The sequence below is a fragment of the Thrips palmi genome, unplaced genomic scaffold (genome assembly GCF_012932325.1).
Source record: "Thrips palmi isolate BJ-2018 unplaced genomic scaffold, TpBJ-2018v1 HiC_scaffold_12, whole genome shotgun sequence".
Classification (NCBI taxonomy): Eukaryota; Metazoa; Arthropoda; class Insecta; order Thysanoptera; family Thripidae; genus Thrips; species Thrips palmi.
This window is the reverse complement of record NW_023144623.1, coordinates 6981217-7006529: the sequence shown is the minus strand read 5'-3', so window position 1 is coordinate 7006529 and position 25313 is coordinate 6981217. Positions and strand designations below refer to the sequence as shown.

Below are 25313 nucleotides of genomic sequence, written 5' to 3'. Positions count from 1 at the left end.
AGAGGGCAACCCGACGCGAGCCGCTGAGCGTAAGCTGACAATTCCAAACAGCGCTTTCGTGCTCTCTCACTCTCGCCAACCTTATCCTACTCGCGACCCATAAAAAGCGGCTGAAAATTATCGCGACCCCGCAGCCAAAAATAAAGCCCTTCCTGACAAGAAAATGCTATGATCCTCTGGGCTGGACAAATATCGCGACCGACATTGCCGCCGACTCCCCCCGACGTCGCGTTCGTGCGGCTGCACTGCGGCTGCACTGCGGTTGCCGCGGCGCTGCGGTGCCGCGTGCCGCGAGGGCCGGCCCAGCGCGCTGCGCCCAGAGAGGCCGCGTTGGTTTTGTGACGGTTTCTCTCTTTCTCAACCGCCTTCACTAAATGGCTTTCAAGGACCGGCGGCGCGCTGCTGCGCGCGCACTGTGAAAATAAAAATGTGGGAAAATCTCCGGAGGACTTGTCGTCAAAAAAAGAGTTGCCTCCGGTCTTCGGAAAATTCCGAAACCTCCGTTGTTTCTTAATTTTTATGAGTTTCCGGCAGGTATAGCACCAAAACGTATATAAAAAGATGCCTCTGGAAATTTTGGATGGAACGCGCTACCCGGGATTCTCCGATTTACTTTTAACGACGCATTTGGCCGTCGCGCGGCGAAAGGGAAAAGGGACAAAGAAGGAGGGGGAAAGGCGAACAAAGATAACCCGCAGAAGGACCTTCCACTTCCGGTTCCCTCCGGAAGGGCCAAGACAAGGCGAAGGAGGCGGGGGCGGCGGGGGGCCGTCACCAAGCCAGACGCGGTGCCGTCAGTCAGGCCGCAAGCCATCCTCCCGCCTCAAACCCGGAAAAAAACCTTGGAATCCTTGAACTTCGGAAACTTGAAGACTTGGAAACTTTTGAAAACCGAGAAGACAACATCGGCGAGCGACAGGTGCCTTTGTCTCTGCTTGGAAAACGCTACTCCACTGCAATTCGACGATTCCCCCGCGCGTCCTTTCGGGTCCTTTCGGGTCCTTTCGGGTCCTTTCGCGTCCCTTCGTGTCCCTCCCCGGGTAATAATAGCCCCGCCGCGGCCCTTCGCCACATGCATGCGGGCACGTGTGCACACGTGTGGCTCGCGTGGCGCAGCAACAAACACACCTGAGCAAATGTCACCCCTCCCCACTGCTCCTATTCCGCTCCGCGCTGTCCGTGCGTCAATCAAGTGCGGGTTGTACTGTCAAATCAGAGCAGTATCTCTGGCGGGTTCCTCGTTGAAACCCGGTTGAAATCCGCGTGGTCTATGAGACACAGGCTAACCCAGCCTCACCAAAACTTAATTGGTCTGGCGGAGTTCCCCTCCGGCCTCGCTGCTCTCCACGTGGCTTTTCCTACTGCTGTCCATCGCCCACCGAAACAGGCCCATTTTTTCCCCTCGGTAAATGCTTCTTTTGCATCTGAAAGCGGTCGCCCGCCGGCGACGTGCCTCCCGAGCGGCTCCGAAGAGTCGCACCGTCGCTCTGTCTCTGTCGCACTCGCGGGGCGTGCCGAGGGGGTGCGAGAGAGACAGAGCGACCCTTTGGAACGGCTCGTCCGCGGTGCCATTGGCAGTGCCCTGCACGAGCCGCCCGACCGAGATAAGCCGCCTCGGCTTGCCGTTCGAGTGCTCCCCGCCGGCACACTGATTCCGGGAGTCGTCTGCGTCGCTCTGTCCCTCTCGCACTCACGGGGTGTCCCGTACAGGTGCGAGAGGAACAGAGCGACGAAAACGCCTCTCGGAATCAGTCTGCAGTGCCGAGCACGGACTGGTCGCGGACAACCGCTACACATAGTCGTTATCTAAGTGTACACAGAAGCTGCACACTTTAATTGATTGATAAAAGCATCCGGAATGACGCCGAGGCCGTTCAATCTGAGGCCAGATTCGGCGGACACGTTTAGAGGACTCGAATCCAAGACCAAAACATTCCTCGCTCGAATAAAGGTCCCGGTGTCGTGTGTCTGGCGGTCTGATTCGACGCGTTTGGGGACCACCTGGTGGGAAATCGTGCTCCCAGTCGAGTAGAGTCCGCCTAGAGCTGCCTCCGGGCGCGGTGGCGGCGTGGCGGGCCGGACAGAACCAACAGAACGCCTGCAACAACGAGGTAGGCAGCCCGGCTGCAGCGGAGCGTGCGGGTTGCCTATCGCCGACACATCGGGCGCCTCCAGGGCGGACTTGTTCGAGCCCTAGTCTGCGCTGGCCTGCACTGCAGGCGCACAGGCCGGGGCAGCAGCGGCGCTCTGTCTCTCTCGCACCCTCACGGGCCACTCCATGAGCGCGAGAGAGACCCCCAGCCCGTCCAAGCTAACGACTTTGCCGATGCAGCGGTGCGCCTGCGCCCTCGAACAGCACGACAGCGCGACAGTGGCGTGGCCGCTCTGACCGCCTTCGACCACTGCGGCCGCCGGGCCCTTGGCCGGGCCCTTGGCTGGGCCCGCTGGGGGCGGTTCGCCGGGCACGCCGGGCACGCCGGGCTCGCCCAATCGGCATGGCGTGCACGCTTCGGCTTCGCACGCTTCGCACTGTCGCCCACGGAAGGTGCTCTCTGGAGGGAGGAGCGGGCACGGAGTCCTTTACAGTGGCAACGTCCGCAACTTCCAGGGATTCGTCGACCAAATTTTGCTTTTTCGGTCTTCCTCCCGCTGCTCCCTCTTGAGAGCGCGCGTGCGTGAGTGCGACAGCGCGCAGGACCCTTCCTTTTCCTGCTCCCCGCACTGCAAGCCCCTCCGTGCCGCCGCGTCGGCCTTGGTAGGGTCTTGACAGTCACGGCGGGCTGGGCGGGCCGGGCTGCCCGACCGCCCCCAAGGACTTCTTGACCCCGCCCACGCCATCATCGTGTGCACGGTGTGCACGACGCCGGCAGCATAACAACGCGGCCCATTGTGCGGCACGCGCTTCGCCGGGTATCGAACCCTCGCCCCGGCCGTGGGTGTGCGTGCGTTCTTGTGTTTTTGTGGCCGCCAGAACTGTGCCGCTGCGCGCCGCCCACCCCTGCTCGCCCCGAGGCCCCAGGTGGCCCCGGCCGGCCGCGCGGGGGTGGCGCCTGGGGCCCGTGCCGCCCTGGGCCGCGCGGGGCTGCAAACGATGGTCGCTATCGCTGCCGATCGTGCGCGCTGTGCTGGCTGTGCGGGCCTGCACCACGCCGCCACGGTGGAGTAGGGAATGCACGCGTCGGCTCGGCTCGGCCCGGCTCGGTTTCCATTTTTTCCGGCGGCCCGAGGGCGGCCCGTGCCGTATGTCGCGCTCGCACGCCGGGGCTGTGGGGGCTCGCGGGGCTGGCAGGGCTGGCAGGGCCGGCGGGGCCGGCGGGCCGCACAGACGATAGTGTGTGACATTCGTGTTGGTGCGGCCTGTACGCTGTGCCACGCTGTGCCCCTCTAGAGCTCGGTCACCGCGACCCGCGATCCCCGCGACGCCGGCGCGGCGACACCCTCCTCGGCTTGGGCTCCCGGCCTTCCCCGGCCTTCCCCGGCGCCATCGCTCCCTGACCCTGCCGGCTGTGCCTCCGCCTCGCCTCGGCCCGCCTGAAGGCCCTGCAGGCCCTGAAGGCCTGGCCGTGCTCCGCGAGCTCCGCGGTCCCCTCTTCGCTTGCTTCGCTTCCCGCTCCTCGCGAGTCCGAGTCCGTTCCGCGCATAGCCTCGCCGTTCGCCGCGTTGGCCGTGCCGTCGCTCCCCGTCCCCGTCTCGCTCCCCGTGCCCGTGCTGCCCGTGCCCGTTCTCCACTCGCGCGGCAAGGCGCGGCGCGACGCGGCTCGGTCCGCTGCTGGGCCCCTACCCCCCTCCGCCCCCCGCCCCCTTCCCCCCCGCTTCGCTCCGCCAGCGCCGTCCAAGCCTGCCTGCCTTTTTTATGTGGTATGCAGTGCAATCCAAGATGGCGGCGGATTCGGGAATGGAGACGTGTCCGTCCCCAGATAATCCGGAAAACAAGAAAAGGCCGTGGGACGGAAACGATGAAAATGGGACGACGAAGAGGTCACATTACGGTGCAGGTAATAGCCTTAAAATCCAGCGGGTGCCGCGGTGCGGGGCGCAAGCGCGCCGAAACATAAGCTAGGTGCCACGGAACGGAGGGGCCCACCGCGGACCCCGAGGGGGGCTGCTGCCCCGGGCTGCTGCAAGGCCGGCTCGCATTTTGTGACAATTTTGGAGAGCTGTCGTGGTTAATCCTTCGGAGACTGCTCTGTGCGAATAGTGCCAAGAGGCTTTTGTTTTCGAGTGACATGTTACGAACCAGCCTGCTCAAAGATCGATGTGTTGTGTGGCACCTGCTGTCATTTCAGTGTCGCAATTCCGTTTGCGGGGTTGATTTTGGACGTGTCGGCCGGATTTGCCTCAGTCAGAGGCTGGCCCAAGGCACGGCCCTTTCGGCTGCGATTGTTTGAGTATTGTTGATAGTCGTGGTAACACGTTTGGCTTCAAGGTCTCACTGAGAAAGTAAGGTTAGGTTGTCCATTTCGATGTGCTAGCTGCAGACTACGGGTGCAACACATGGTGAATTTGGGTCCGTCTTTTCAGCCAAGATGCTCATCAAGCTTCAAGGTACATATCGCTCTTTTAATGGCGTTGGGGTGGCTGGTTCAGCTATTTGCAGGGCGCGTCTGGTCGTGACTGTGATTTTCAAGGTTAATGCTTGTGTGGTCAAGACATTTCCTCCATGGACTTACTTTGCATCTGTCCCATTTGCCAACTCAATATCCAAGACCCAACTTCCATATAAGATTTATGTCTCATTCGGTTTTGGTCACTTGTTTCATTTAAAATTTTCCTACAAGTCAACCTAATCTTGTAATTGTGTTGATGGAAGGCCTTTAGTATCCATTTGAACTTGACCCTGTTCACATGAGCATGAAGTTGGAATTGGGGGAGTGCTGATGGTGCAGACTGTCGAGTCGCCATGCCAGTAACTGATGACTGCACTGATTGGTGGAGTGATTATAAAGACTAGTTTTGGTGAAGACCAGTGATCAGCTGTTGCTATCAGTGTGTACACAAGAGCCGACATGTTATCATCCTGGCGTATGTGGCAACATCCTATGCAGTTTGGTACGTAGACACACCATACTCTGTACCCGTACGGCTCAGGGAAGCTGAATCTTTTGGACATGGTTCTGGACAAGGTGTCCTTCAGGGCTTCCCCCTCCACCTGCTCCCACCACCACCACACTGCTGAGGTCTGAGGTCCCCAGCACCACCTGCACACTCTGAAGACAAGAAGAAAGCAGCAGATTCATTCAGGCCTGTGTGATGCCTGCCATGTGTGGTGTCTGGATTTGCAGAGTGACACAACATTGGTGTTCAGTGATGACAGTGTTGGTGTGATATTCAAGTGACATAGTTGCTGCAACATACTCCTCCATTTCCAACGAAGCTCTAGTGTTGTGGTTCAAAGAACATATTTGTGATGACTATCATCAGTTTTCATAATGGTATGAAAGTGTGTGGTGATTAGTGGTCGAAGATTGAAGACAAGAAGCAAATTTATTGTGATTATTGACAGAAACAGTTGTCGGCTAGTTAGCTTTCTTTTGGGATATTCTTTTCCTAAGAAGTGCAGCTTAAATTTCATATTGGTTTTAAAGTCCTTTCTGTGAATGAGCAATTTTCCATTGCTTATTAATTTCTTTGTCAGAGTTTCTTTCTCTTTGGTGACAGCATGGTGACAGTGTTCTGTCTCATGAAGAATTTCATTTTTCTTTTCCTGTTTATTTCAACCATATATCTAAACTTGTTTGAACAGGAGGAAGCAATGATGGAGTGTACCACTTCAAAATTCTCGTTCCAAGTGTGGCAGCTGGAGCCATCATTGGCATCGGTGGTGAAACCATTGGGCAGTTGCAGAAGGACACAAAAGCACGTGTTAAAATGTCAAAAGCTGGAGACTTCTACCCAGGTAATGAATTTACTCATGACGTCTGTTAGTTTATGCTTTTCAATGTAGTGATTGATCGGTCAAGTTGAATGAAGTGTTCAAATCAAGCTTAGCTTAATGTTTTTCTTCTGGTTTATTGAAATGATTCCTTGTTTCTTAGGAACTGCTGAGCGAGTTTGTTTAATATCAGGCAATGCAGAATCTATTATGGAAGTGCTCACTTTCATTATGGAAAAAATCCGAGACAGGCCAGACTTCAGTAAAGCAACTCCCACTCATACTCCTGTACAAAATGACTCATTTGATAACAAAATCAGCCAAGAGAGGGAAAAGCAGGTATGTGGTTCATATATCATGGTTTTGTTCTCCTGTGGCAAATTTGAAGGTGATTCACATCCAAGTTTCAATTATCTTTCAGGTTAAAATTTTAGTCCCCAACAGTACAGCGGGAATGATTATCGGAAAAGGTGGTAGTTACATCAAACAAATTAAGGAAGAAAGTGGCTCATATGTTCAAATATCACAGAAGGCAAAGGATGTCTCTCTCCAAGAGCGTTGCATTACAGTTATTGGTCAGTAGGCCTTAAAGCAATCTTTTTTTTTAGTTTGAGTTGTTTTGTTTACTGATGCTAATTTATAATGTTCCTATCTTTACAGGTGAACTTGATCAGAACCAGAAGGCATGTTTGATGATTCTTCAAAAGGTCATGGAGGATTCTCTCAGTGGTACTTGTTTAAATGTGAGCTATGCTGATATTGCTGGCCCTGTAGCCAATTTCAATCCTCGTGGCTCTCCTTATGCCATCACAACACATACACCTTCTCAGCCTGGGACTCTACAGTCAGGTTTCAATTCCACTACAAGTTTAAACTCAATTGCCTCAGGTACTCTATTTAATTTTCTCCCCTGTTTCCTGCCTCTCTGAAGTAAGTGTTATGCTATAATCTTTTGTAAATTTGTTTCATCATAGGAAATGCATTAGGAAATGGCATCAATCTCAGTTTGAACCTAAGTGCTCCTAATTCAGCGACTGGTTCAGCCCTAACGTCTCAATTACTGGAACACATTAAGGTCAGTTCATCAATCATACAGTGTTGGTTCTTTTAAGTGCCTCTTTTGCTGTGGTTTATGTTACTTGAATTTTTAAATTTTTATTGCTAGGTTACACTACGCTCCAGTGGATATTCTGATTTGGCAACATCAGAAATTATTGCATCCATGGCCGTTTTGGCACGTTATGGAATTCTTGGCATGGGGTTGGGGCTTGCCGGAACTGCCCCTGTTCAGCACCGGGCAACAGGGTTGCCTGCTGGTAGCTATCTTGGTGTTCCAATGGACTCTGCACCTGCCCAGGTACCAAGCCTCGCCAGCGGCCGTGATAGCGGTGTGTTTGGACCCATTGGCACTATTACTGGGCTAGGGCCTGCTGCCAGTACTCCCCGCACAAATGTCAAAGAGTGAGTCTGCATTCTGAAATAAAATTTTGAAACTGTTGTCTATGTTGACCCTTAATTATTAATTAACTTACTTTTGTTTTTCTTCTTGTCTAGTAGGTTTGGTGATGCAGGTGATGTCGGAGGATTTGACATGTTCCTCCGCAGCCCAGCTCATTCTGCCCTTTCTACGTCACTTAACAATAACTCATTTGGACTGGGTACCAGTGGACAATCTCTTGAACACAGTCCTACCCCAGCAGATCCAAAGGATGGTCGGAAGGTATGCATTGAATCATTCATTCATTCATTTATTAATCCATCATATATACAATACAGTACAGTTTAAGATGTATCACTGGATAGGCTAAAATACGCCGAGGAAAATATCAAAACAAACAATATTGGTTCTGTGCCTTTAAACAGAAAAGAAAAAAGAAAAAAACATTAAAAACTGAAAGAAAGAAAACCTAAATGCCCCCAAACTAGAGTTAAAAGAATTTATGTTGTTTCAGGTCGATATTGAGATTCCTGAGTTGATTGTTGGGGCCATACTGGGGTTTGGGGGTAGGTCACTAGTGGAAATCCAACACCTTAGTGGAGCATCGATACAGATCTCAAAGAAAGGCCAGTATGCTCCAGGAACCAGAAATCGCATTGTGACAATTTCAGGCATGCCAAATGCTATCCAAACTGCACAGTACCTCATAGAGCAGCGTGTCAGTGAAGAGGAGGCCAAACGCGCCCGTCAAAATCAGATTGGAGGCCTACTAGTTAACTAATTAAGGCAGTAAAGTGAACCTATGCTCTGTTTCAATTGTTGATATTATGCTCAAACATTTTTTTTTCATTTATGTTTGTTTTCATAAAATTATTTGTTTTCTAAAAAAAAATCATAAAGAACATTTAGCTGTTATTTCTCAAATGTTTTGAAGAGTTTTCTGGTATGTTGTTAAAATTAGTGTTTAGTTAAAGAAATTTTGAGAATTTATGGTTTAGGCGCTCTCTGTTAGTTGTGCTATGTTTCGACAATCATTTTTTTATCTACTTTGCTTTTGCTAGAGGTCTTCTTCATTAAATTTGTTTATCATGTTCTTGGGGTTACGTTTAAAGGTGATCCACTTAATTTTATCTTAAATCATTGGTCACCCTTAAGATTACAGTAACTTACAGAGAAAACGATTAACTTAGTCATAGATTAAGATGTGAGAGCTTAGGGTAAAAGTTGTGTTGAACACAGCATTTTACCTCTTTCATCCAAGAAGAGCTGTGCGTAATAGTTAGTTTTGTTGACATATAAATGCACATAGTTCAGCTATAAAAATTGTTTATTGTTGGTTTTGGTCATATTCTTTGTAAAGCATATGGCATTGCAGGACAGTGAAACTGGGCAGAAATTTTTACAAAAATGAAAGAGAGGTAGATTTATAGATGAGGTAATTTTGAAGATGCTCAAGCCATATTGGACCACTAGTCCTTTCCATCAATCAGTCCCAAAACATTGGCATCCTCTTTGACCTGCATATGTGTGACGTCTGCTCAATGATTCAAATGTTACCTTATCATTTAATTTATCATGTCGAGCATGAAGAGTTTTCTGTTTTCATAACTTTAAAAGTTTAAGTTTATTTATTTATTCTTTAGTGGTGGTGTCTGGTGCTGAATTGCATCTTCATTTTGCCTTTCTGGCCTAATTATTTCAATTTATCATATTTCTTTTTATATATATTTCCTGGTTATTTTGTACTTTAACTATGATAAAAAAAGTGTTGTGATTTCATAAGAATAACTCAGCCCATGTTAAATGTTGCAGCACATGTACCTGAATAAAGCTGTGACTAAGAGTTAAATTCATGTATCATAGTAGCATGGAAAGTATCATCATCAGTCTCAGGCACCCCACATGGTCAAAATACGGAGAACATATTCCGTAAGGGCTTGACGAGGCCACTGGGGCAACATCAATTCATGTTTCATGCTATACTGTATTTTTGAAAGCTTTTTATCATCCTTTGTTGCAAATACTTTTGTTTTTGTGTGAGTGGGTGAGTGCATGTGCATATGTTTGTATGTGTTTATTGTAGCTCAATTTTGAACTCAGTGGGTATGTTTTCTTTCTCATAATGACTTCAAGTGGCTTATTATTTTGGGTTGTTTTGTTTGTAATTGCTCTACAGTATGTGAGAGCAAGCCAGCGTGCATTTCAGTCAGAATTGTAGTCAGCAATGTACAAGTCAGTCAATTGGCAGTCATGTGGACTGTAGGCTGTCAAAGCCTTATTCATCACTAGTTAGATGTTTTTTGTTTCCATTGTAGTAAACAATCATTGTAAATATTCAGATTTCAGCCTTTGTATGTGTATATATTCTTTATATATGTACATCACATGTGCAATTTTGGCACCATGTGCCAAATGCCAAATATTTGTTCATTTAAGCACTCAAATCAAGATTGAGTACTCACATGTTGTTGATCATTGAACTTCAATACGAAATTGATATTGTTGCCTTGAACTTTTGTACTGATGTTCACCTTTACATTTTACATCCTATGTTGGCATTTTTCTTTTTGGAAAAAGAAAAAAAAGGAAATTGAAGTTTCGTTTGTTTCCTGAAATGTAAAGAATATTTTTATCTGTACACTTCATGGATGTGAATCGCAACCAACAGAAATTTTAAAACAATATGGCTGTAAACTGTATGTGCTATTTTGGGAGGGGTTTACTTAATGCTTTCTAGAATTTCTTCAGTTCTGGTTTGGTGGGTACACTGGCTAGCTGTTCTTATGAGGACATTTAACGTGATATTGAAAAGGATTGAATTGACTGAAGGAAAGAAGGAAGCAAACTGTTAAAGAACTTCAGGTTGTTTGCCTCCTTGAATTGTTTCTACAAATTTGTTGTTTATTTTCATCCCAGTTTCATGTTTTGGCCAAATGATTGTTTGTTTTCCTTTTTTGTTTTGTTTTAAAATGATGTTATAATGAGACATGTTATGCCCATCAGACAGTTTCAGCTTGTGATAATGCTTTATCCAGTTGATTGTATCTTTGTCCTTATGACTACACCCACTTACTCTTGTACTCCTGTCATTTACTTGACTGAGTTTCTCTTTAATTTTACCTAATTTCTTATTGCCTCTTCTGCTCATTGAAGAGTTGATATTTGATATGTGATTTGCATGTGCATAATTTTCTGCTGATGATTTAACTTCCATTAGTTTAACATAAATATGGCATCATCAATGTTTGTCTTCATATTCCTTTCAAAAATGTTCTTGTTTCTTCACCAGCAGTTTTGTTTTTCATGTTTGCGCAATCGTTTTCATTTTGGGTTGTGAAGTGTTTTTGTGTTCATAGAATACATTTAATATCCTGCTATTAATTTCAAGTTAAATGACAAATGCTACCGACCCAGCATGTTGGTTAGATTGGGCAGCATCAATAAAACCATGACTAGTCCCACTTTGAGTGGCTTACCTGTTAAAAAAACTCAAAATAATTGTTTGTTCATTACTTTGTTTAATGATGTAGCTCTTCATTATTTTTTTAAATGGAAGATAAGATGTATGGTGGTGTTGGCTCTTACTTAATATACATTATTTTTCATTGTTTTCTTTGAAATTTTGTATGTGATCACGAAAGCATTTACAAATGTGATGGTATGTATCATAAATGTAGGAGCACTGCATTTGTTTTAAGGACTAAGTCCAGTCACCATCATCTCATGGGTAACAAGACTGGCCATCAGAATCATTTGTTGAGTTACCACCACTACCACTTGTGTGAATAGATACATAGATGTTCTATTTTTGTCCATTACTATTTAGAGTATTTGTTGTTGGTAACATTGTGAGAGATTTCAAGGTTCAGTTCTTATTTCTGTAATGGTTACAGTTTGTAGTGCTAAAGAAAGTGATGTTGCATATGGCAGCAAAATGTGATTGATCGAGGTACTAACAAGTGTCTTCTTACCACTGTAGCACCTTGCTATGTATTCATTTGCATTTTCCTTGGCTCAAATTGAGTTGTTAATATCTTGCTCACCATTACATAACATGTTCTAACATTTCCACCCTATTCATTTTCTTCATAAAGTACTTTTGTTTAAAACTATATTGAATGTCATCATTCAGTGAAGATCTGATTGGAAAAAAGAAACAACCAAACAAAAACGTCAGATATTTCAACATACAGCTTTGAACATTTGTAGTTGGCATTTTATGTACTGATATTTACATTAATTCGGGTGTGTTGCGTGCCATATGTTCATTAAAAAATTTCCATTGTCGCCACGCTACTCATGCTGTCAAATATTCATTAATTCCACTGAAATAATTTTAAGCCAGTCCTTGAATAGAACATGTTAATCATCACAAGTTCCTCTTAATCATGAAACTTTGTAAAGGTAGTTTTTACAATGATTCTCATTTGTTTTGTTCCGTGACATTCAATGTAGCAAGTGTAGCTGATCAAGTTGTCACTAATCAAATGCAGTTCGGTTGAGTGCTGTAAATGTTCATTTTGATAAAATTGTGGCACATGAAAGTTCCATGATGACTGCCAGACTTGATATTTTAATTAGTTCACTGCTTTTATTGCTTTCCACACTCCATTGTGGCGTGCTATTTCAAAGTCGAAGTGTGGATGGGTTTCCATTAAAATGTTATTGGCAATGCTAAATTGTGTTGTGACTACATTTAGCAAGGTGATACATCTCAGGTTTATGTAAGGGGAAAGACTTTCTTATCCCTGCGACTTATATTAGGAGGTGATTACTGTTTACTGAAAAATAGCATGTTCACTGATGTTCCATTTATTCTACATGCATGACATGAAAGATTGTTTCATAATAAAGAAATCTCAATAAAATATATTAGAATGTTAAAAATGGTGTTGTAAATAAGACCCTTATTTTTATTATTGGTTTGCAGGTTTCAAGGGATATGGAAAGCATAGGTCTATTGAAAAGATAATTTAATCACTTGTCAAATTTACTAGGTAATGAACAGATATTGAATTATCACAGATCATTCGTCAAAATAAACTACTAGCATACATAACGATTAAAATCAGGAAAGCCTTTCTCCATATTCACCTGGCGGAATGGGGTAGGTAAAGCCACACTCCTCCTTACAATTGGCCTGTGGAAAAAAAAATCATGACAAGAGAATTTGATGTGAAGGGAAAATATAGCCAGTGTTGTACTCACAAAGAGAAGCTTCTCAACTGTTCCAAATTTGCCTAAACGATGGTACTGAGACCTATTCTGAAGAAACAAAGACAAATTTTTCTCAGGTAACTCTGTTGCTTTCAAGGGAAATTGTGTCACCAAATTAGTACCAAGGTCCAGAATGTCACGGCCAAAGAGATTATATTGCATTTTTTCCTGAAACAATTTGTTTTAATTAGTTGTAATTAATTTCATTGACATTGCAGATGTGAGTTTGAAGCAGTACATACTTTGAGGGTGTGTTTTCCTTCTTTCTTTGCGGGAGGATGTGATTTTGACAATGCATGTGGCCAAGAAGCATGTGTCTTCAATAAAGGGCTATAAAATCGGTTACTTTTCATTCTGTCCATAAAGTTGGTATCAAAATCCTAATGGTAAAAGTATCACATTAGAAAAACAATCAGAAAAATACCTATTAAAATTTACAATAAGTATGATTTAAATTAAATTTTATTCCCTCTACACTTACATCATCGGACTCGCAGTGGTCAGTTTCCTCAGAGTCGGAGACACCTGCTGCCAAGACTGAAGCGACTGTGTCAGATTGAGCGCCACAAACCTGCGCAGAACTCCACCTAGAGGGGCGCTCCGAGAAAATGGGTGTCTTTGAGACAGACAGCAGGTGACCAGGGGTTTCGAATTCGTCAGCAACACTAGAGGCACTAGAGCCACAGCTAGAAAACCCACTGTCATCAGAGAACTGACGAAAGTGAAATGTTCCCAGATCAAACGCAGATGCAGAATCGCCTGATAAGTGAAATAAGTGAATTGACCATGGTACAAGGTAAGGTAAGAATTTGAGTGAGTGTGTGGAGGCAGGCAACGCACCATAGCGGGAGGCCCCTGCCCCAGTAGAACGGTGTCCGTAGTGCCGGGCGTGCCCCGCTCTGCCTGCTCGCTGGGTCTTGGTCCTCATGGAAGATGATGCGGTGCCAAGCGAAGTCGTTGCAGTTGCAGAGGCACTCAGTTGCAGAGGCAACGTGAGCCACGGACTCGGCCGCCTACCAGTCGTCACAGGCCCGAGCGAGGGCCAGTTGTCAACCGAGCGGTAGCCTGGAATTGGACGGATCAAAACAAGGTCCCATTCAAAGGTGTGCAACAGGTGACAAGCGGATCAATGAGGCAGGGTGAGTTTCACGGCAACTTACTCCTCAGTGGACCATGTCTTCTGTCCATCGCGCTGGTTGGAAGGGATTGGAACAAAATAGGATGGTGAGGGTCGGCAGGACTTTGTCTGAAGAGCTCGATGTAGCGTTGACCGAATCGTCGCGTCAGTTGGGTGGGATTTGACGTTGTTCACTCCTGACCCTCGTCCTTTCCGGTCTCCAGACGACTGCCGTGCCGACTGCCGTTGATTCGTGTTTTGGCCACCGGCCCAGCAGGTGGCGCTGCCAGGGCACCACTGTTTTTAAATCGATCACTGTCGAGTCTTTCCCGGTGTTCGGTAAAGAATGGGGGGAAATCGGTGGTTCGCCTCTTTTCAACACCTGTGGTTTTTACTTCCCGCTTCTATATAATCTTTTTGTTGTAAAATTGGACATGTGGGGTGCGACGATGTATAACTACGGGGTACCGTGGAAGCAACGGAATCCATCTTCCCGCCCTGTGTGTACTGTACACTGGTGGTCATTCCCTTAGGTCTCATTCGGTTATTGGATCTTTTTGATGACCTCAGTTAGGATTCGGATTTATCACATTGACTTCGAAACAGACCGTCCAGACGATGAACTACTGGTCGAAAAATTGACGTTGATTGGGGAGAGAGAGATCTCTTTTTCATCGACCTCGCGCAACGCGCATGTGGTCCCATGTTGACTGGAGCAAATCTCAGGAACAGGCACTGAGGGAATGGCTCTGCCGCTCTGCGATTGCTGCCGATACCCGACGTGGCGAAGGATCATTGATACAGTATGAACACACAAAGAATAATTAACAGTTCCTCTTTTATTGGCAAATTCGAAATAAAAAGAAAAAAAAATCTAACAATACTCACAAGATCAATCACTATTGCTCCTGCGCCCAAAGCAATGACAATAGAAGAAATACATACTATGCAACAAGAGGTCAGAGAGAAGGACATCTGCTACGTCAGCTCTTAAGAGAATACCAAACTGCGATGGAAACCACAGCCACCAATCACGAGTCTCAACATTTAACAAGAAAGTCAACATCAAATAAAAGATAATCTGCTCCACAGCAAGCATTAAAAATGCAACTTTTATTTTCTTGTGTTTGCATAAATGTGCAACAAAACCTTGAGACTCAAGTATTATAAACAAAACCAAGGTGCCGCTCAATATTCCGAAAAAGGAAAGAGCATGTGCAAAACTAAAACAAGGAATTCCAAGCTACATGCATATGCCAAAATCAGCTAAAGTGAACTTCATTTGTTCAAAGAATGACACTTGATTTAAATTATTGCTTTACATGGGTATCTCTGACAGGCCCTGAGCAATAGCAATATCCCAATCAAATAGACTTAGAAAATGCAAATACATAATTTAGTGTCACATGCCATTTTACAATAATCATCTAAAATGAATCATAATTTACTCTCTTGAACATTGTCTCACTCACACACTTACACACAAGCAAATTCATACATAGAAACATTCATAAACACACTTACATACACTTTCCCTCACACAGTCGCACACTTTCATAACAAAAGATTAAGGTTCAACGTTTTTCAGGCGGTGATGCATCTTTTCCTGGTGCATCTTTTCCTGATGCATCTTTTCCTTCAGCCTTCTTGTTCCACTGCTTCAGTCCGATTGGAATCTCAGTATTTTCTTCTAATGAACCAGTACCTTCAACAAATTCTTCATAAGTTGTCTTTTCAGCAAAAGGCCTTTTGCCAACAAGGTTGATCATATCATCTCTACTCAACACCTCCTGTTTCAATAAAAATTCAGCAACCTAAAGAACAAAAACAAGAAAGGCGCATTAAAATTGATTAAATGTACCTTTAGAAAATCCCACTGAGGTTTTTAAAAATTGATGTAATACCTTTTCCACATCGGCCTTGTGTTTTGTAAGGATTTGCTTTGTTGCTTCATGAGCTTTTTGAATAATCTGACGAACCTCTGTGTCTATTAACTGTGCTGTGCTCTCTGAGTAGGGTTTTTCTGACATATAATCACCCTCTCGAGGCATTTGGAAACTGACATTACCAACCTTTTCATTCATTCCCCACTCCATTACCTTGGTAACACAAGTAACAGTTTTAAAATATGAAATACATCCCTTCAAATAAATTTATATATAAATATATTTATTTTACCTGAGCATAAGCAATTTGAGTTATCTTTCTCAGATCATCCTGAGCACCAGTTGTTATGCGGTTAAAGAATATTTCTTCTGATACCCTGCCTCCCAACAACTGGCACATTTTATCAAAAATGTCTTCTTTGGTTTGAAGGAACATTTCCCTAGGAAGGACTTGGGCATAACCAAGGGCTTGGCCTCTAGGAATAATAGAAACCTAAGAAACAAAGAACACCAAAGAAAAGCTACAAACAAGGAACCACAAAACAACACTTTAACAAAAATTCTTCTTTCACCACTTACTTTGACTAAAGGTTCTGTGTTTTTAAGGAACCAACCAGCTATGGCATGACCGGCTTCATGATATGCTACAATTTTCTTCTCTTCTGGTTGTAATACTACAGTTTTCCTCTCCAATCCAGCAATGACTCTTTCAATGGCTGCTTCAAAGTTTTTGATAGTGATATCTTCACCAAGGCTACGTGCAGCAATGAGAGCCGCCTCATTGCAGACATTGGCAATATCAGCTCCTGTAAAAATGAATTTACAATTTAAATACAGTACATCAACAAAGTTCAATCTTAAAAGGAAAAGGGACAACCAGACCATTACCTTGGTAATAATGAAATTACTGACCTGTGAATCCAGGAGTCATGGCAGCCATTTTTCGGGACAGTTCATCCTTGTCCAAGGATGTTTTCAACATGGCAAGATGAACTTTGAAAATAGATGACCTTCCCTTGATGTCAGGCTTTGGAACATAAATTTGACGATCAAACCTCCCTGGTCTGAGCAAAGCACTGTCCAACATGTCAATACGGTTGGTAGCAGCTAATACAACTACATTTGAAGATGTGTTAAAACCTACAAATAAATAAAATTGGTAAATATCCTGCTGTTCTGCTGCAGACTGCTCTAAATATCTCTAAAACATTCAAAGTCAATACTTGGACATCCAAATAAAACTGTGATCGACACACTTACCATCCATTTCAACAAGAAGCTGATTCAGAGTATTTTCTTGTTCTGAATGCCCAAAGCCTCGCTGGGAGCGCTTCCTTCCAACAGCGTCAATTTCATCAATAAACAAAATGCATGGAGCTTTATCTCGGGCAAGCTTAAACATGTCTCGAACCTGTGAAATACAGAGTATGTCAGTAACAGACCAAACTGAAGAGAAACAAAATTTTCCACAATAATTTAATTATCAAACAAACATACCCTCGATGGACCAACACCAACAAACAGTTCTTGGAATTCAGAGCCCGATACAGATATAAATGGAACATTGGCTTCACCAGCTGTAGCCTTAGCTAGCAGAGTTTTACCAGTTCCAGGTGGCCCTGTTGAAATCATAAAGCAATATAGAAGTGACTTCAGAAAATGGGGTAGTACTTAAATGACAGGAAGTGCTATCTCACCAGTGAGGATGGCTCCCTTTGGTATTTTGGCTCCAAGATTAAGATACTGATCAGGGTTTTTAAGGAAGTTCACAAACTCCATGATTTCTATTTTGGCTTCCTCACACCCTGCAACATCCCTTGATGGGTAAAGAAAAGGTAAGATAAGATTTGAAGAAATCTGATGTTTTGGAATTGTTACCATACAGTAGTTTGCTTACTTGAATTGAACTCCAATATCTTTTGGGTTGACCAACTTGGCTTTGGTATTTGTTACACTGTTGAAAAGGCCACGGCCACCCTGGCTCATCATTCCCATTGACTTACGGTAGAGCACAAAGATGAAACCTGGCAATGGAACAACATCAATTTATGAACAAATTGTGGCATAGTCTTCAAAATTTGAATAACAGAAACTGAATGGAAAGAACAAACCAATCATGAGTAGGGTGGGGAGTGCCTGGACAATTCTTAAAACTTCCACTTCAGATGTGTACACTACCGGTACATAATGCTGAGGATCCAGATTCATTTCCACTTGTGCATTTTCTAAGCTTCTTTCAAAAGAATCTACACTTCCAATGTTGAAGTAAACAGGCTGAAAGTTAGAGTCATGATAATAATAATTCACATGACTATGATATAAAATATTGTATTTACAATAAATATATAAATTAACAACTAGACACTTACAGCACTTACACCCCCAGTTGAAATCACACGAACAAATTTCTTGTTAACTACTTCTAGTCTTTCTACTGTACCCTTGCTCAAGTAACTGAAAAAGAAACAATATTATATAAGCATTATCTGTAAGGTTCACTAATGAAAGTAAAAAGCTCTCGACAACTTACTTATTCAAAAAGTCCTTCCAAGTAATTTCCTCACCACTTCTTGAGAATACTAGATATGAGTAAGCTGCAAAGGCAGCAACCAAACCTCCACCTATCAAGGCAAGTTTGTCAAAGTCTGGGTTAGGTTTTTGAGAATCGCCTTCGTTCCCACCACTTCCACCACTTCCTGTCTCTTTTTTGTTGAGGCTGTAAAAAAACGATGGATAAAGAGACCCAGGAAACGGTAATAAGAACTGAAGGGGCGTTAAGCAAGACTTACGGGTTCAAATTTAGTTTTGGCCATTCCTTCCCTGATTTCTTCCGTGGTTTGGAATTATCAGCACTCATATTTAAAGCTGAAGGAAGTTGAGGTTCATTAAATAGGCTTAGGATTCGTTCGAGTATATCATTAAGTACTGGCGAAGTTGATCGGAGACCTCGAAAGGTTCCCAACTGGCGTTGCATCTAAAAATGAAAACAAGAATGAGTTCATGTCAGCAGAAATGATGCAATAGGTCACCTTTCGCACAAAAAGAAAGGTTGAAAACCAGAACGATTGGTAGACTGACAGTGAATCAGTGCAACGAATAGTACAACTGTTGTTACATCAAAAATGTTTTCAGGGGAAACATAAACTGTAACTATTGCACCATGATGATTATGTAAGTTAGGGCAATAGCCTGGTAGGGTGATCAGACAACACCTCAGATAGGAGCATTGAGCAGATCAGATTTTTCACACTTTCTCTCATTATAGTCAAATCTAACTCAAAACTGCAATAAATATAATGTAATACATAACCTAGAAAATGACGACGGGTTGAACACAAAGTGGCACTTAGAAAGGATGCCATTCCTTATACATACCCAGACATTTTCGGGAGAACCCTTACACAGACTCTTCCATAGCACATTTTGATATTTACGATTGTATGATAACAATCGGTGAGCCATTGCGAACGCTAATGGCGAAATTCTCTATGCTTTTAAAGTGTTGCCCAGGACCTCTTGGATTACGTCACGAAACTTCTGTCTTCAGCCCCCCTCTCTCTCAACGCCTTCTTGATTCTTTTTGTCAAAATGCCTCGTCTAAGTCAAGGGATGTCGTGACTGACGATAAATTCTTAGGAATCGGTACTTCTATGATCAGACACTGGAACTGTTGGCCATCAAGTACCAAGTAACGTTGCAAGAGAGTGAGTCTGACTGAGTTTCACTTTGAAAAGTTGGTACGCCCTGGGGTGGGGGTCCTGTTGTTTTTTTCTCAAGTTTTTCTTCCTGGTTATTATGAAGCAGTTTGTCTGTCAATGGCTTTCATTGAAACGTTACCCTACTGATGCTCCTGTGCTTATTGAAAGCGTTGAAAGTTTAAACTGTCGGGATGCCTGTCTGTCCTGATTGCGCACACATTTGAACTACGCGCTCCACGGTAACAACAGTCAACTGTTCTCCGCTGCAGCAGACGACGGCAGTGCAAGGTCACGTGACATAGTGGTCGGCATGCATGCGAGGAGATGCTTGTCAAATGAACGGCCCTCAAAAATCAAACAACTTTGTGTGTTTTTGAAGGATTTGTGCTGATGGCGAAGGACCTGACTGCAACACTCATACAGGTGAGAAAACCGACTTAATTCAACGCTGAAACGTGAAAAATGCTGCGACCGCAGAAACTTTTTGCCGAAATGAGGTTTCGGACGGCATTGCCAATCTTTGAACGAAAGTTCCCAACTTTCCTTGTTTAGAGGTTTGTCGTTCGCCGCTGTGCCTTTATCATATGTAAAAATAATACTTACTGGCGCCTACCTTAATACATTTTTAGTGTCACAGCAGCATAAAGTATCGATTTACACGCAAGTAAGTCGTTTACTCTTGTTACTTTTTCAAGTTGCCTGTGCTGTCTAATGTGTTGGAGGTCGAACTGTGTTTATCATTCCTCTAACATTTCGCCCGTTTTCAACGATCTCCTCTTATTTTGTTGATGCATCGCGTCCTTCAAAGTGAACAAGAGACCGAGAAGAGTTTTGCTTTCCATCGAACCTAGCCATTGCATCGATAAACACAAAGCAAAGGGAGCTAAACGCAAGACTTTGAAGAGGGACCACAGCTGACATCTTGTCTACTGCTACTACTGTCTTCGTTGTTTGTTTTCTGTAACGATGGGGCTGATTTCCAAGGAAGATCCAGTCAAGGGGCTTTTTAACGCCTCTTCAGCCGAAAGTCTTCACATTCCCTCTGAGCCTCCGAGCGAAGACGAATTGCCTCCCCCTGTTGCCCCGCCTGTTGTTCACCACTCAAAGGGTACCAAGTCGCGTGTCCCTCCCATCCCGACCAATTTCTTCCGCCTGCGCAAGGTTCTGGGCAAGAAGAAATCCCGCAGGTACCAAGATAGTTGCACCCTTATGACGCTGGTAGAAGAGGATGAGTTTGGTGAAGTATCCATCACGGATCTTGTCCCGCACAATGACTCTCAGTTTGCTCATCTATTGAAAGACAACGTCTCCATGGCTATGTGGAATGAATTCATTGAAAGCAGCGAGGAAGCTCAGCAATGTCTTTTGATGCAGTTCGGCAACAGAGGAAAGGTTCAACGCAAGAGAGATAATAAGGGAGAGGTGCTTTCAGGGGAAGACGCATTTCAAAACATGGATCGTAATCTTCGCTCTTTTCTACGGAAAAGCAAAGTTCCTCTGGGACTGCTTAGTTATCTGGAAGAGAGAGTGACTACTTTCTTCGTTGAAAATCCCCTGGAAATTTTTGTGTCTGAGAACATGTCTAGTTATGAGCGCCTAATGCTGCATGCCATTTCTCAGTATCATCAACTGTTATCACACAGTGTTGATACCAAGGGCACATCACCGGGAAGATTTGTCAAAGTAATTAATCCACACCTCGATTTCAGAGTTCCTGCATTGTCATTGGGAGATTATCTTGGTGTGACCAAAGACGTGTTAAAATGTGAAGCTTAAATTGATAACTTTTTTGTCTTATGATTGATGAATTACCTACAATGTGACATGAATTTTTGTTCTGTTTTTCCCCTGTAATGCTTGCATGTTAACGAAATCAAACATTGACCGAAGGTTAAATACCTTTGATAATAATAATTAGTGTTGTTGGCTTGAAAACAATAATTATGTTATGTTAATTTAATTTTTGTTGTTATTTTGCTCAGGAAAGATCTCCTTAGTCTCGCTACATTCTAGGTTTTTGTACTGTCAAAGATTGGCAGTGGTTTCTTCAGTTTAATTCAGTTGTGGAAGAGCACTGTACATCCAAAAATGTTTTGGTAAAATTTCAAGTACAGGCAACAGCTTGGTTTTCAATGGTTTAATTTTGCTCTGGTGACCTCACTGATTTGTCATAAAAAATCTGTTTTGGTAGACTTGTATTCAACAGGGTTGAATCACTTTTCCAATGTTATGAAGGGTAATCCCTGTTTCTGTACAATTGAGTCTGACTTTTTAAAAAAATATTTGTTAGGTTTTTTTTTCCTTTTTGTCTTTGTGTCAATAACCAACCACTACTACTGTTTTCAAAATGGGTGGTCAAGGCTTGGCCTGCATTTTGTTTGTTTTTTAGGGTTTTTCTACCATGCAGCTTTTTTGGTGCAAATTGGTCTGAATGGATGTTAATCCATTAGCTCTAAAATCATGGAGACATGATTTACATCTTTTGTGTACTTACAATGTAAATCGAATAAAATGAGAAAATCTTCATAACTCTGTTATTATTAATCATCACCTGAGCCATGAGTGAACCATTTACTGGACCAAAACCACTCCTCATTTCTTCAAGATCACATTGATTTATGATGAGTAAGTGTTAGACCTTGCCTCTTAGAACTGGAAAAGAAAGTTAATATATGTACCCATAAAACAATCTTTTGGAGAGAGTTTTTTTTTTTTTTTAAGCATGATAGGGACAGGAAGTGCCTGGACTGATAAGTCAAGGCACATGGCTGCAGTACAGTCTAGGAAGGAGCAACCAAGAAGGCCCGGCACAAATGACGAAAGAGGCCGTCATGCGCGGCTTGAGCCGCTTAGACCTGTAGCCTACCTGCCAATAATTAAGTCCCCTTTCAATTACATCTCAGTAGATTAAAGACTCCCTCAGTAATAATTGTGATGAAAGTGAATGTGAGGATGTTCATGATTTGCGTTTGATTTCAGGCTGAAGAATGGAATTATCAGTATGGAGACTGGGCAAAACCAAAGGTAGACGTGCCTGTGTACTGTTAGTAATTTCATCCACTGGAAAATATATTTTACCAGTTAAATTTTTGCTGTCTGCAGGAATTCTCCTTCTTCTCTTCCTCCTCGTTTGTTTCATCATGATATACCACCGTGGGTCTAGCCCGCCTGTACCTGTATTCCATAGTATTATAATAGGTAACAACAGTATATGCTTGTTTTCATTTAACTTTAACTATCGTAACTTTCTGCTTTTGAGAAAATTTATTTTAAATTTTTATTGTTTTTCTGTGCAGATAATGATGGGTTGAATGGAAAATCAATTTCACAAGATGATGATCGCCTCATAGCCAAGATCCGTGCTGTGTATCTTAAACCTCCACCTCCAGCAAGTGTGCCCCTAAATCTTACAGATCCAGAGGAGTTTGACACTAGTATGGGACAAGCACAAACTATTAAAAAACTACTGAAATATAAGGTGGGTGTTATGGATGATGCAATGCAATTTAAAATTAAATTTTACCCCAATTAAAAAAATATTTACAATTGTTAATTCTCTTCACTTTTAGCGCAATGGTTTCTTTATTGAGTGTGGTGCTCTTGATGGGGAAATACGATCAAACACGCTTTACTTTGAAAGGTACTTAGGTTGGACAGGCCTGCTTATTGAAGGAGATCCCAGCAACTATGCTGCAATGGTCCACAAACACAGGAAAGCCTGGCTCTCTCCAGCATGCCTCTCCTTGAAGCCTTACCCTTCTGTTGTGAGTATTCATACTTCATTTTAGGTTTTGAGATGTGAGAGTGTCTATCACCCCTGTCTACTAAGGACTATTTTTCTTTGCAGGTATCTTTCAAGCAGAATTTTAACATGGGTCAAGTTTCTGAATACCCCGCTGGCCATTCACAATCGGGCTTTGTTGACGTGCAGTGCTTTCCGCTGTACTCATTTTTGCTTGCACTTGACAAGACAACAATTGACTATTTCAGTTTAGATGTGGAAGGTGCCGAATTGGATGTACTTAAAACAATACCATGGTCTAAAGTAAATATTAAGGTAAGATCTAGATGATTAACACTGCAATTATTGATTTAAAAAAAAAACCTTGAACCTGTAAGTGTTATGTTTGTAATTAAATGTTCTGATTGCAGGTTCTATCTGTAGAATTCATTCATGGGCCAGAAGGAAAAGATGCTTTACAGAACTATATGGAAAGTTTAGGTTACAGAGTTGTGGACACGGTTATTCATTCCAACAATCTGGCTAATGACTTTATTTTTGTCAAAGATTAATATAAGAAAATTTGTTGTTAAAGCTGCCCTCCACTCTCCCATTCCAAATTTGGAAAGACTTGTATTTTTGTGATGGCTATGCTGGCATCCCCATCTCAATGCACCGTTGCTCAATGGTTGTGTTGTTTTTTTAATTTAAATTTTAGATGTGAAAGCTGCTATAAAATCACAGAGCACAATCAATTTGCAATGCTTAAATGTGTATATACGTACTTTAATATTATTGATTCATTATTAATTAGTCTACTCTGATTAATATTGCTGCTCTGGTCAACTTTGCTGGTCTGCTGTCAATGTGTCATTTTTGTGGGGGAAATGTCTACTCCTTAGTCATTTTGAATCATTACCATTGTTAGCCACCCGCACTTTCTCTTTGCTTTATTTTAGAGCTTTATATTGTCTGCTTGGTCAGTCATCTTCTTTTGTTCTTACTGTAATCTTTTTCCATAGACTGTAGGGTACAAAATGTGCCATTCTGTCCCATGAGTAGAATTTATTCAATCAACTTTATCTTGTGATTATGGATATTAATGAATTAACTACCATTGTATTTTCACAAATATTTGTTGTTGTGATAAACATACTCAAAATCTGCCATAGTTTTAGCAGTGGAGCTCAAATTTATGGGGGTTCCTCCTAACATGGGCGTATGTGATGAAGCGGGTGTTTGGTTTGTTGAGAAGCACTGTAATTTGCTGAAAGTCGTTCTAAGCAGTCTGCATTACAAAATTTTGAGAATTATTTTTATGAGCTAATTGCAAGGCTAGTGTGAGAGCACCTTAAGTGCTATGTATTTTGATTGTTTTGTTCTGTAATCAGAAGAAGGGTGCTTTCATTCTGTGACTTGCTTTGTTCCTACTGTTTCATCGCGGAGGCTTATGAGACATAGACAGATATTATTTTTAAAACTTATTTGAGAGTAGCTGTCCTTGGTCTGACCAAACATTTTACTGACAAACTTTAGCTCAGTCCATAAAGTAAGTAGATTTTTGTACTGTCTTTTTTTCTGTTAATGTTCAAATGTCAACACCTATTGTGTGATTCCTACATTCGTTAAGCTCCCTATGGCCTCTATGCCAGTGTCAGGTCTTTCACCAAAGGAAAAGACTGTTTTAAAGCAACTGTTTGATATATTCTATAACTGTTTAGATGTAGTCATTTTGTGATTGTTCCAAGGAAAACTTGGTGCTACCAATACTAGGAAAGGCTGACATGGATTCGGGGTAATTTTGATACTTATTAACAGACAAACTATTCTATCACAAATTTCCCTCTTGAAATTATTTTGATCAAAGTTTGAATCCATCTTAACGACTTACTACAGACTTGTTAAATAAATCTACATTTTATTGTAACTACCTAGTATTATTAACACCTAATGTTTTACTGTCTGTACTAAACCAAAGTAAAGTTTTATGTATTCTGGATTTTTATCCAATGTTGTTAAAAATATGAAACTTGTTTTTACCTGGGCAGTTTTTGCTGTGTAAGATCTGAGTGATGAAAATCAAAGAACTATTAATGTAGTTGCAACTTCAATTGAGTTGAAGGTAGGGCTTCTGGTGCCATTGTTTATTGGCACAAATGCTGCTTGAAAACTTTGAGTCCCATCTCTAACCAATTCAAGCTAAAATCATGTGATGAGAAACCATTCAAATTTATATTTAATTACTTGTAATGTATTTACGATTGTTGCATTAAATTTTCAAACTATATTCAAAAGAATGAAAAGACTTGCTTTTTCTCTTCTTTCCTGAGTGCAACAGGGCATTGCATGCTGTGTTGACATCCC

General features: G+C 42.9%; 5 protein-coding genes across 12 annotated transcripts; 3 read left to right on the top strand and 2 right to left on the bottom strand.

The window, feature by feature from the left end:
• Positions 1–3824: 3824 nt before the first annotated feature.
• Positions 3825–11422, top strand: LOC117640344 (RNA-binding protein Nova-1). Of its 6 annotated transcripts, none has more exons than XM_034376786.1 (9): positions 3827–3995; positions 5744–5896; positions 6036–6211; positions 6294–6447; positions 6533–6760; positions 6847–6947; positions 7038–7333; positions 7430–7592; positions 7825–11422. In XM_034376786.1, the coding sequence occupies exons 1-9, from the start codon at positions 3854–3856 to the stop codon at positions 8089–8091; spliced, it is 1680 nt and encodes a 559-aa protein (XP_034232677.1). In that variant the 5' UTR covers positions 3827–3853; the 3' UTR covers positions 8092–11422. The 6 variants fall into 6 exon arrangements, with proteins under 6 accessions (XP_034232682.1, XP_034232677.1, XP_034232676.1 ...); XM_034376785.1 differs by having other exon boundaries at positions 7427–7592; XM_034376790.1 differs by lacking the exon at positions 3827–3995 and adding an exon at positions 4096–4545 and having other exon boundaries at positions 7427–7592.
• An 844-nt stretch (positions 11423–12266) lies between these two features.
• LOC117640345 lies at positions 12267–13899 on the bottom strand. The gene is made up of 6 exons (XM_034376792.1): positions 13688–13899; positions 13368–13592; positions 13009–13286; positions 12770–12907; positions 12519–12695; positions 12267–12450 (listed from the first exon to the last, which is right to left on the bottom strand). Exons 1-6 carry the CDS (start codon positions 13713–13715, stop codon positions 12379–12381), a joined length of 918 nt encoding a protein of 305 aa, XP_034232683.1. The 5' UTR covers positions 13716–13899; the 3' UTR covers positions 12267–12378.
• Positions 13547–25252, top strand: LOC117640346 (protein Star). Of its 3 annotated transcripts, none has more exons than XM_034376794.1 (7): positions 13547–13666; positions 22208–22252; positions 22331–22426; positions 22525–22706; positions 22798–22992; positions 23076–23285; positions 23381–25252. In XM_034376794.1, exons 2-7 carry the CDS (start codon positions 22216–22218, stop codon positions 23519–23521), a joined length of 861 nt encoding a protein of 286 aa, XP_034232685.1. In that variant the 5' UTR covers positions 13547–13666; positions 22208–22215; the 3' UTR covers positions 23522–25252. The 3 variants fall into 3 exon arrangements, with proteins under 3 accessions (XP_034232685.1, XP_034232684.1, XP_034232686.1); XM_034376793.1 differs by lacking the exon at positions 13547–13666 and adding an exon at positions 19492–19651; XM_034376795.1 differs by lacking the exon at positions 13547–13666 and adding an exon at positions 21911–22104.
• On the bottom strand, positions 14466–19219 carry LOC117640343 (AFG3-like protein 2). The gene is made up of 14 exons (XM_034376784.1): positions 18906–19219; positions 18320–18504; positions 18061–18246; positions 17900–17984; positions 17642–17804; positions 17428–17554; positions 17228–17346; positions 17028–17149; positions 16791–16941; positions 16443–16670; positions 16110–16336; positions 15823–16023; positions 15549–15743; positions 14466–15458 (listed from the first exon to the last, which is right to left on the bottom strand). The coding sequence occupies exons 1-14, from the start codon at positions 18990–18992 to the stop codon at positions 15219–15221; spliced, it is 2316 nt and encodes a 771-aa protein (XP_034232675.1). The 5' UTR covers positions 18993–19219; the 3' UTR covers positions 14466–15218.
• Positions 19703–21757, top strand: LOC117640347 (R3H domain-containing protein 4-like). Its single transcript, XM_034376796.1, has one exon. The coding sequence runs from the start codon at positions 20195–20197 to the stop codon at positions 21002–21004; it is 810 nt and encodes a 269-aa protein (XP_034232687.1). The 5' UTR covers positions 19703–20194; the 3' UTR covers positions 21005–21757.
• Positions 25253–25313: the final 61 nt, after the last annotated feature.

What these genes read in the sequence shown, in the direction of transcription:
- LOC117640344 (XM_034376785.1), top strand. Translation starts at nt 3,854, where the DNA reads ATGTGGTATGCAGTGCAATCCAAGATGGCGGCGGATTCGGGAATGGAG. An exon ending in CCCCGCACAAATGTCAAAGA is followed by an intron (nt 7,334 to 7,426) that starts GTGAGTCTGCAT and finishes CTTCTTGTCTAG; the next exon opens with TAGGTTTGGTGATGCAGGTG. An exon ending in ATCCAAAGGATGGTCGGAAG is followed by an intron (nt 7,593 to 7,824) that starts GTATGCATTGAA and finishes ATGTTGTTTCAG; the next exon opens with GTCGATATTGAGATTCCTGA.
- LOC117640346 (XM_034376794.1), top strand. Translation starts at nt 22,216, where the DNA reads ATGGAATTATCAGTATGGAGACTGGGCAAAACCAAAG. An exon ending in GAGACTGGGCAAAACCAAAG is followed by an intron (nt 22,253 to 22,330) that starts GTAGACGTGCCT and finishes TGCTGTCTGCAG; the next exon opens with GAATTCTCCTTCTTCTCTTC. An exon ending in TGAAGCCTTACCCTTCTGTT is followed by an intron (nt 22,993 to 23,075) that starts GTGAGTATTCAT and finishes TTTTCTTTGCAG; the next exon opens with GTATCTTTCAAGCAGAATTT.
- LOC117640343 (XM_034376784.1), bottom strand. Translation starts at nt 18,992, where the DNA reads ATGGCTCACCGATTGTTATCATACAATCGTAAATATCAAAATGTGCTA. An exon ending in TGGAAGGACTTTTTGAATAA is followed by an intron (nt 17,985 to 18,060) that starts GTAAGTTGTCGA and finishes TTTCTTTTTCAG; the next exon opens with TTACTTGAGCAAGGGTACAG. An exon ending in CTCAAATTGCTTATGCTCAG is followed by an intron (nt 15,744 to 15,822) that starts GTAAAATAAATA and finishes TGTGTTACCAAG; the next exon opens with GTAATGGAGTGGGGAATGAA.
- LOC117640347 (XM_034376796.1), top strand. Translation starts at nt 20,195, where the DNA reads ATGGGGCTGATTTCCAAGGAAGATCCAGTCAAGGGGCTTTTTAACGCC.
- LOC117640345 (XM_034376792.1), bottom strand. Translation starts at nt 13,715, where the DNA reads ATGGACAGAAGACATGGTCCACTGAGGA. An exon ending in GGCAGGGGCCTCCCGCTATG is followed by an intron (nt 13,287 to 13,367) that starts GTGCGTTGCCTG and finishes TTCACTTATCAG; the next exon opens with GCGATTCTGCATCTGCGTTT. An exon ending in CAGTTGAGAAGCTTCTCTTT is followed by an intron (nt 12,451 to 12,518) that starts GTGAGTACAACA and finishes TTTTTTCCACAG; the next exon opens with GCCAATTGTAAGGAGGAGTG.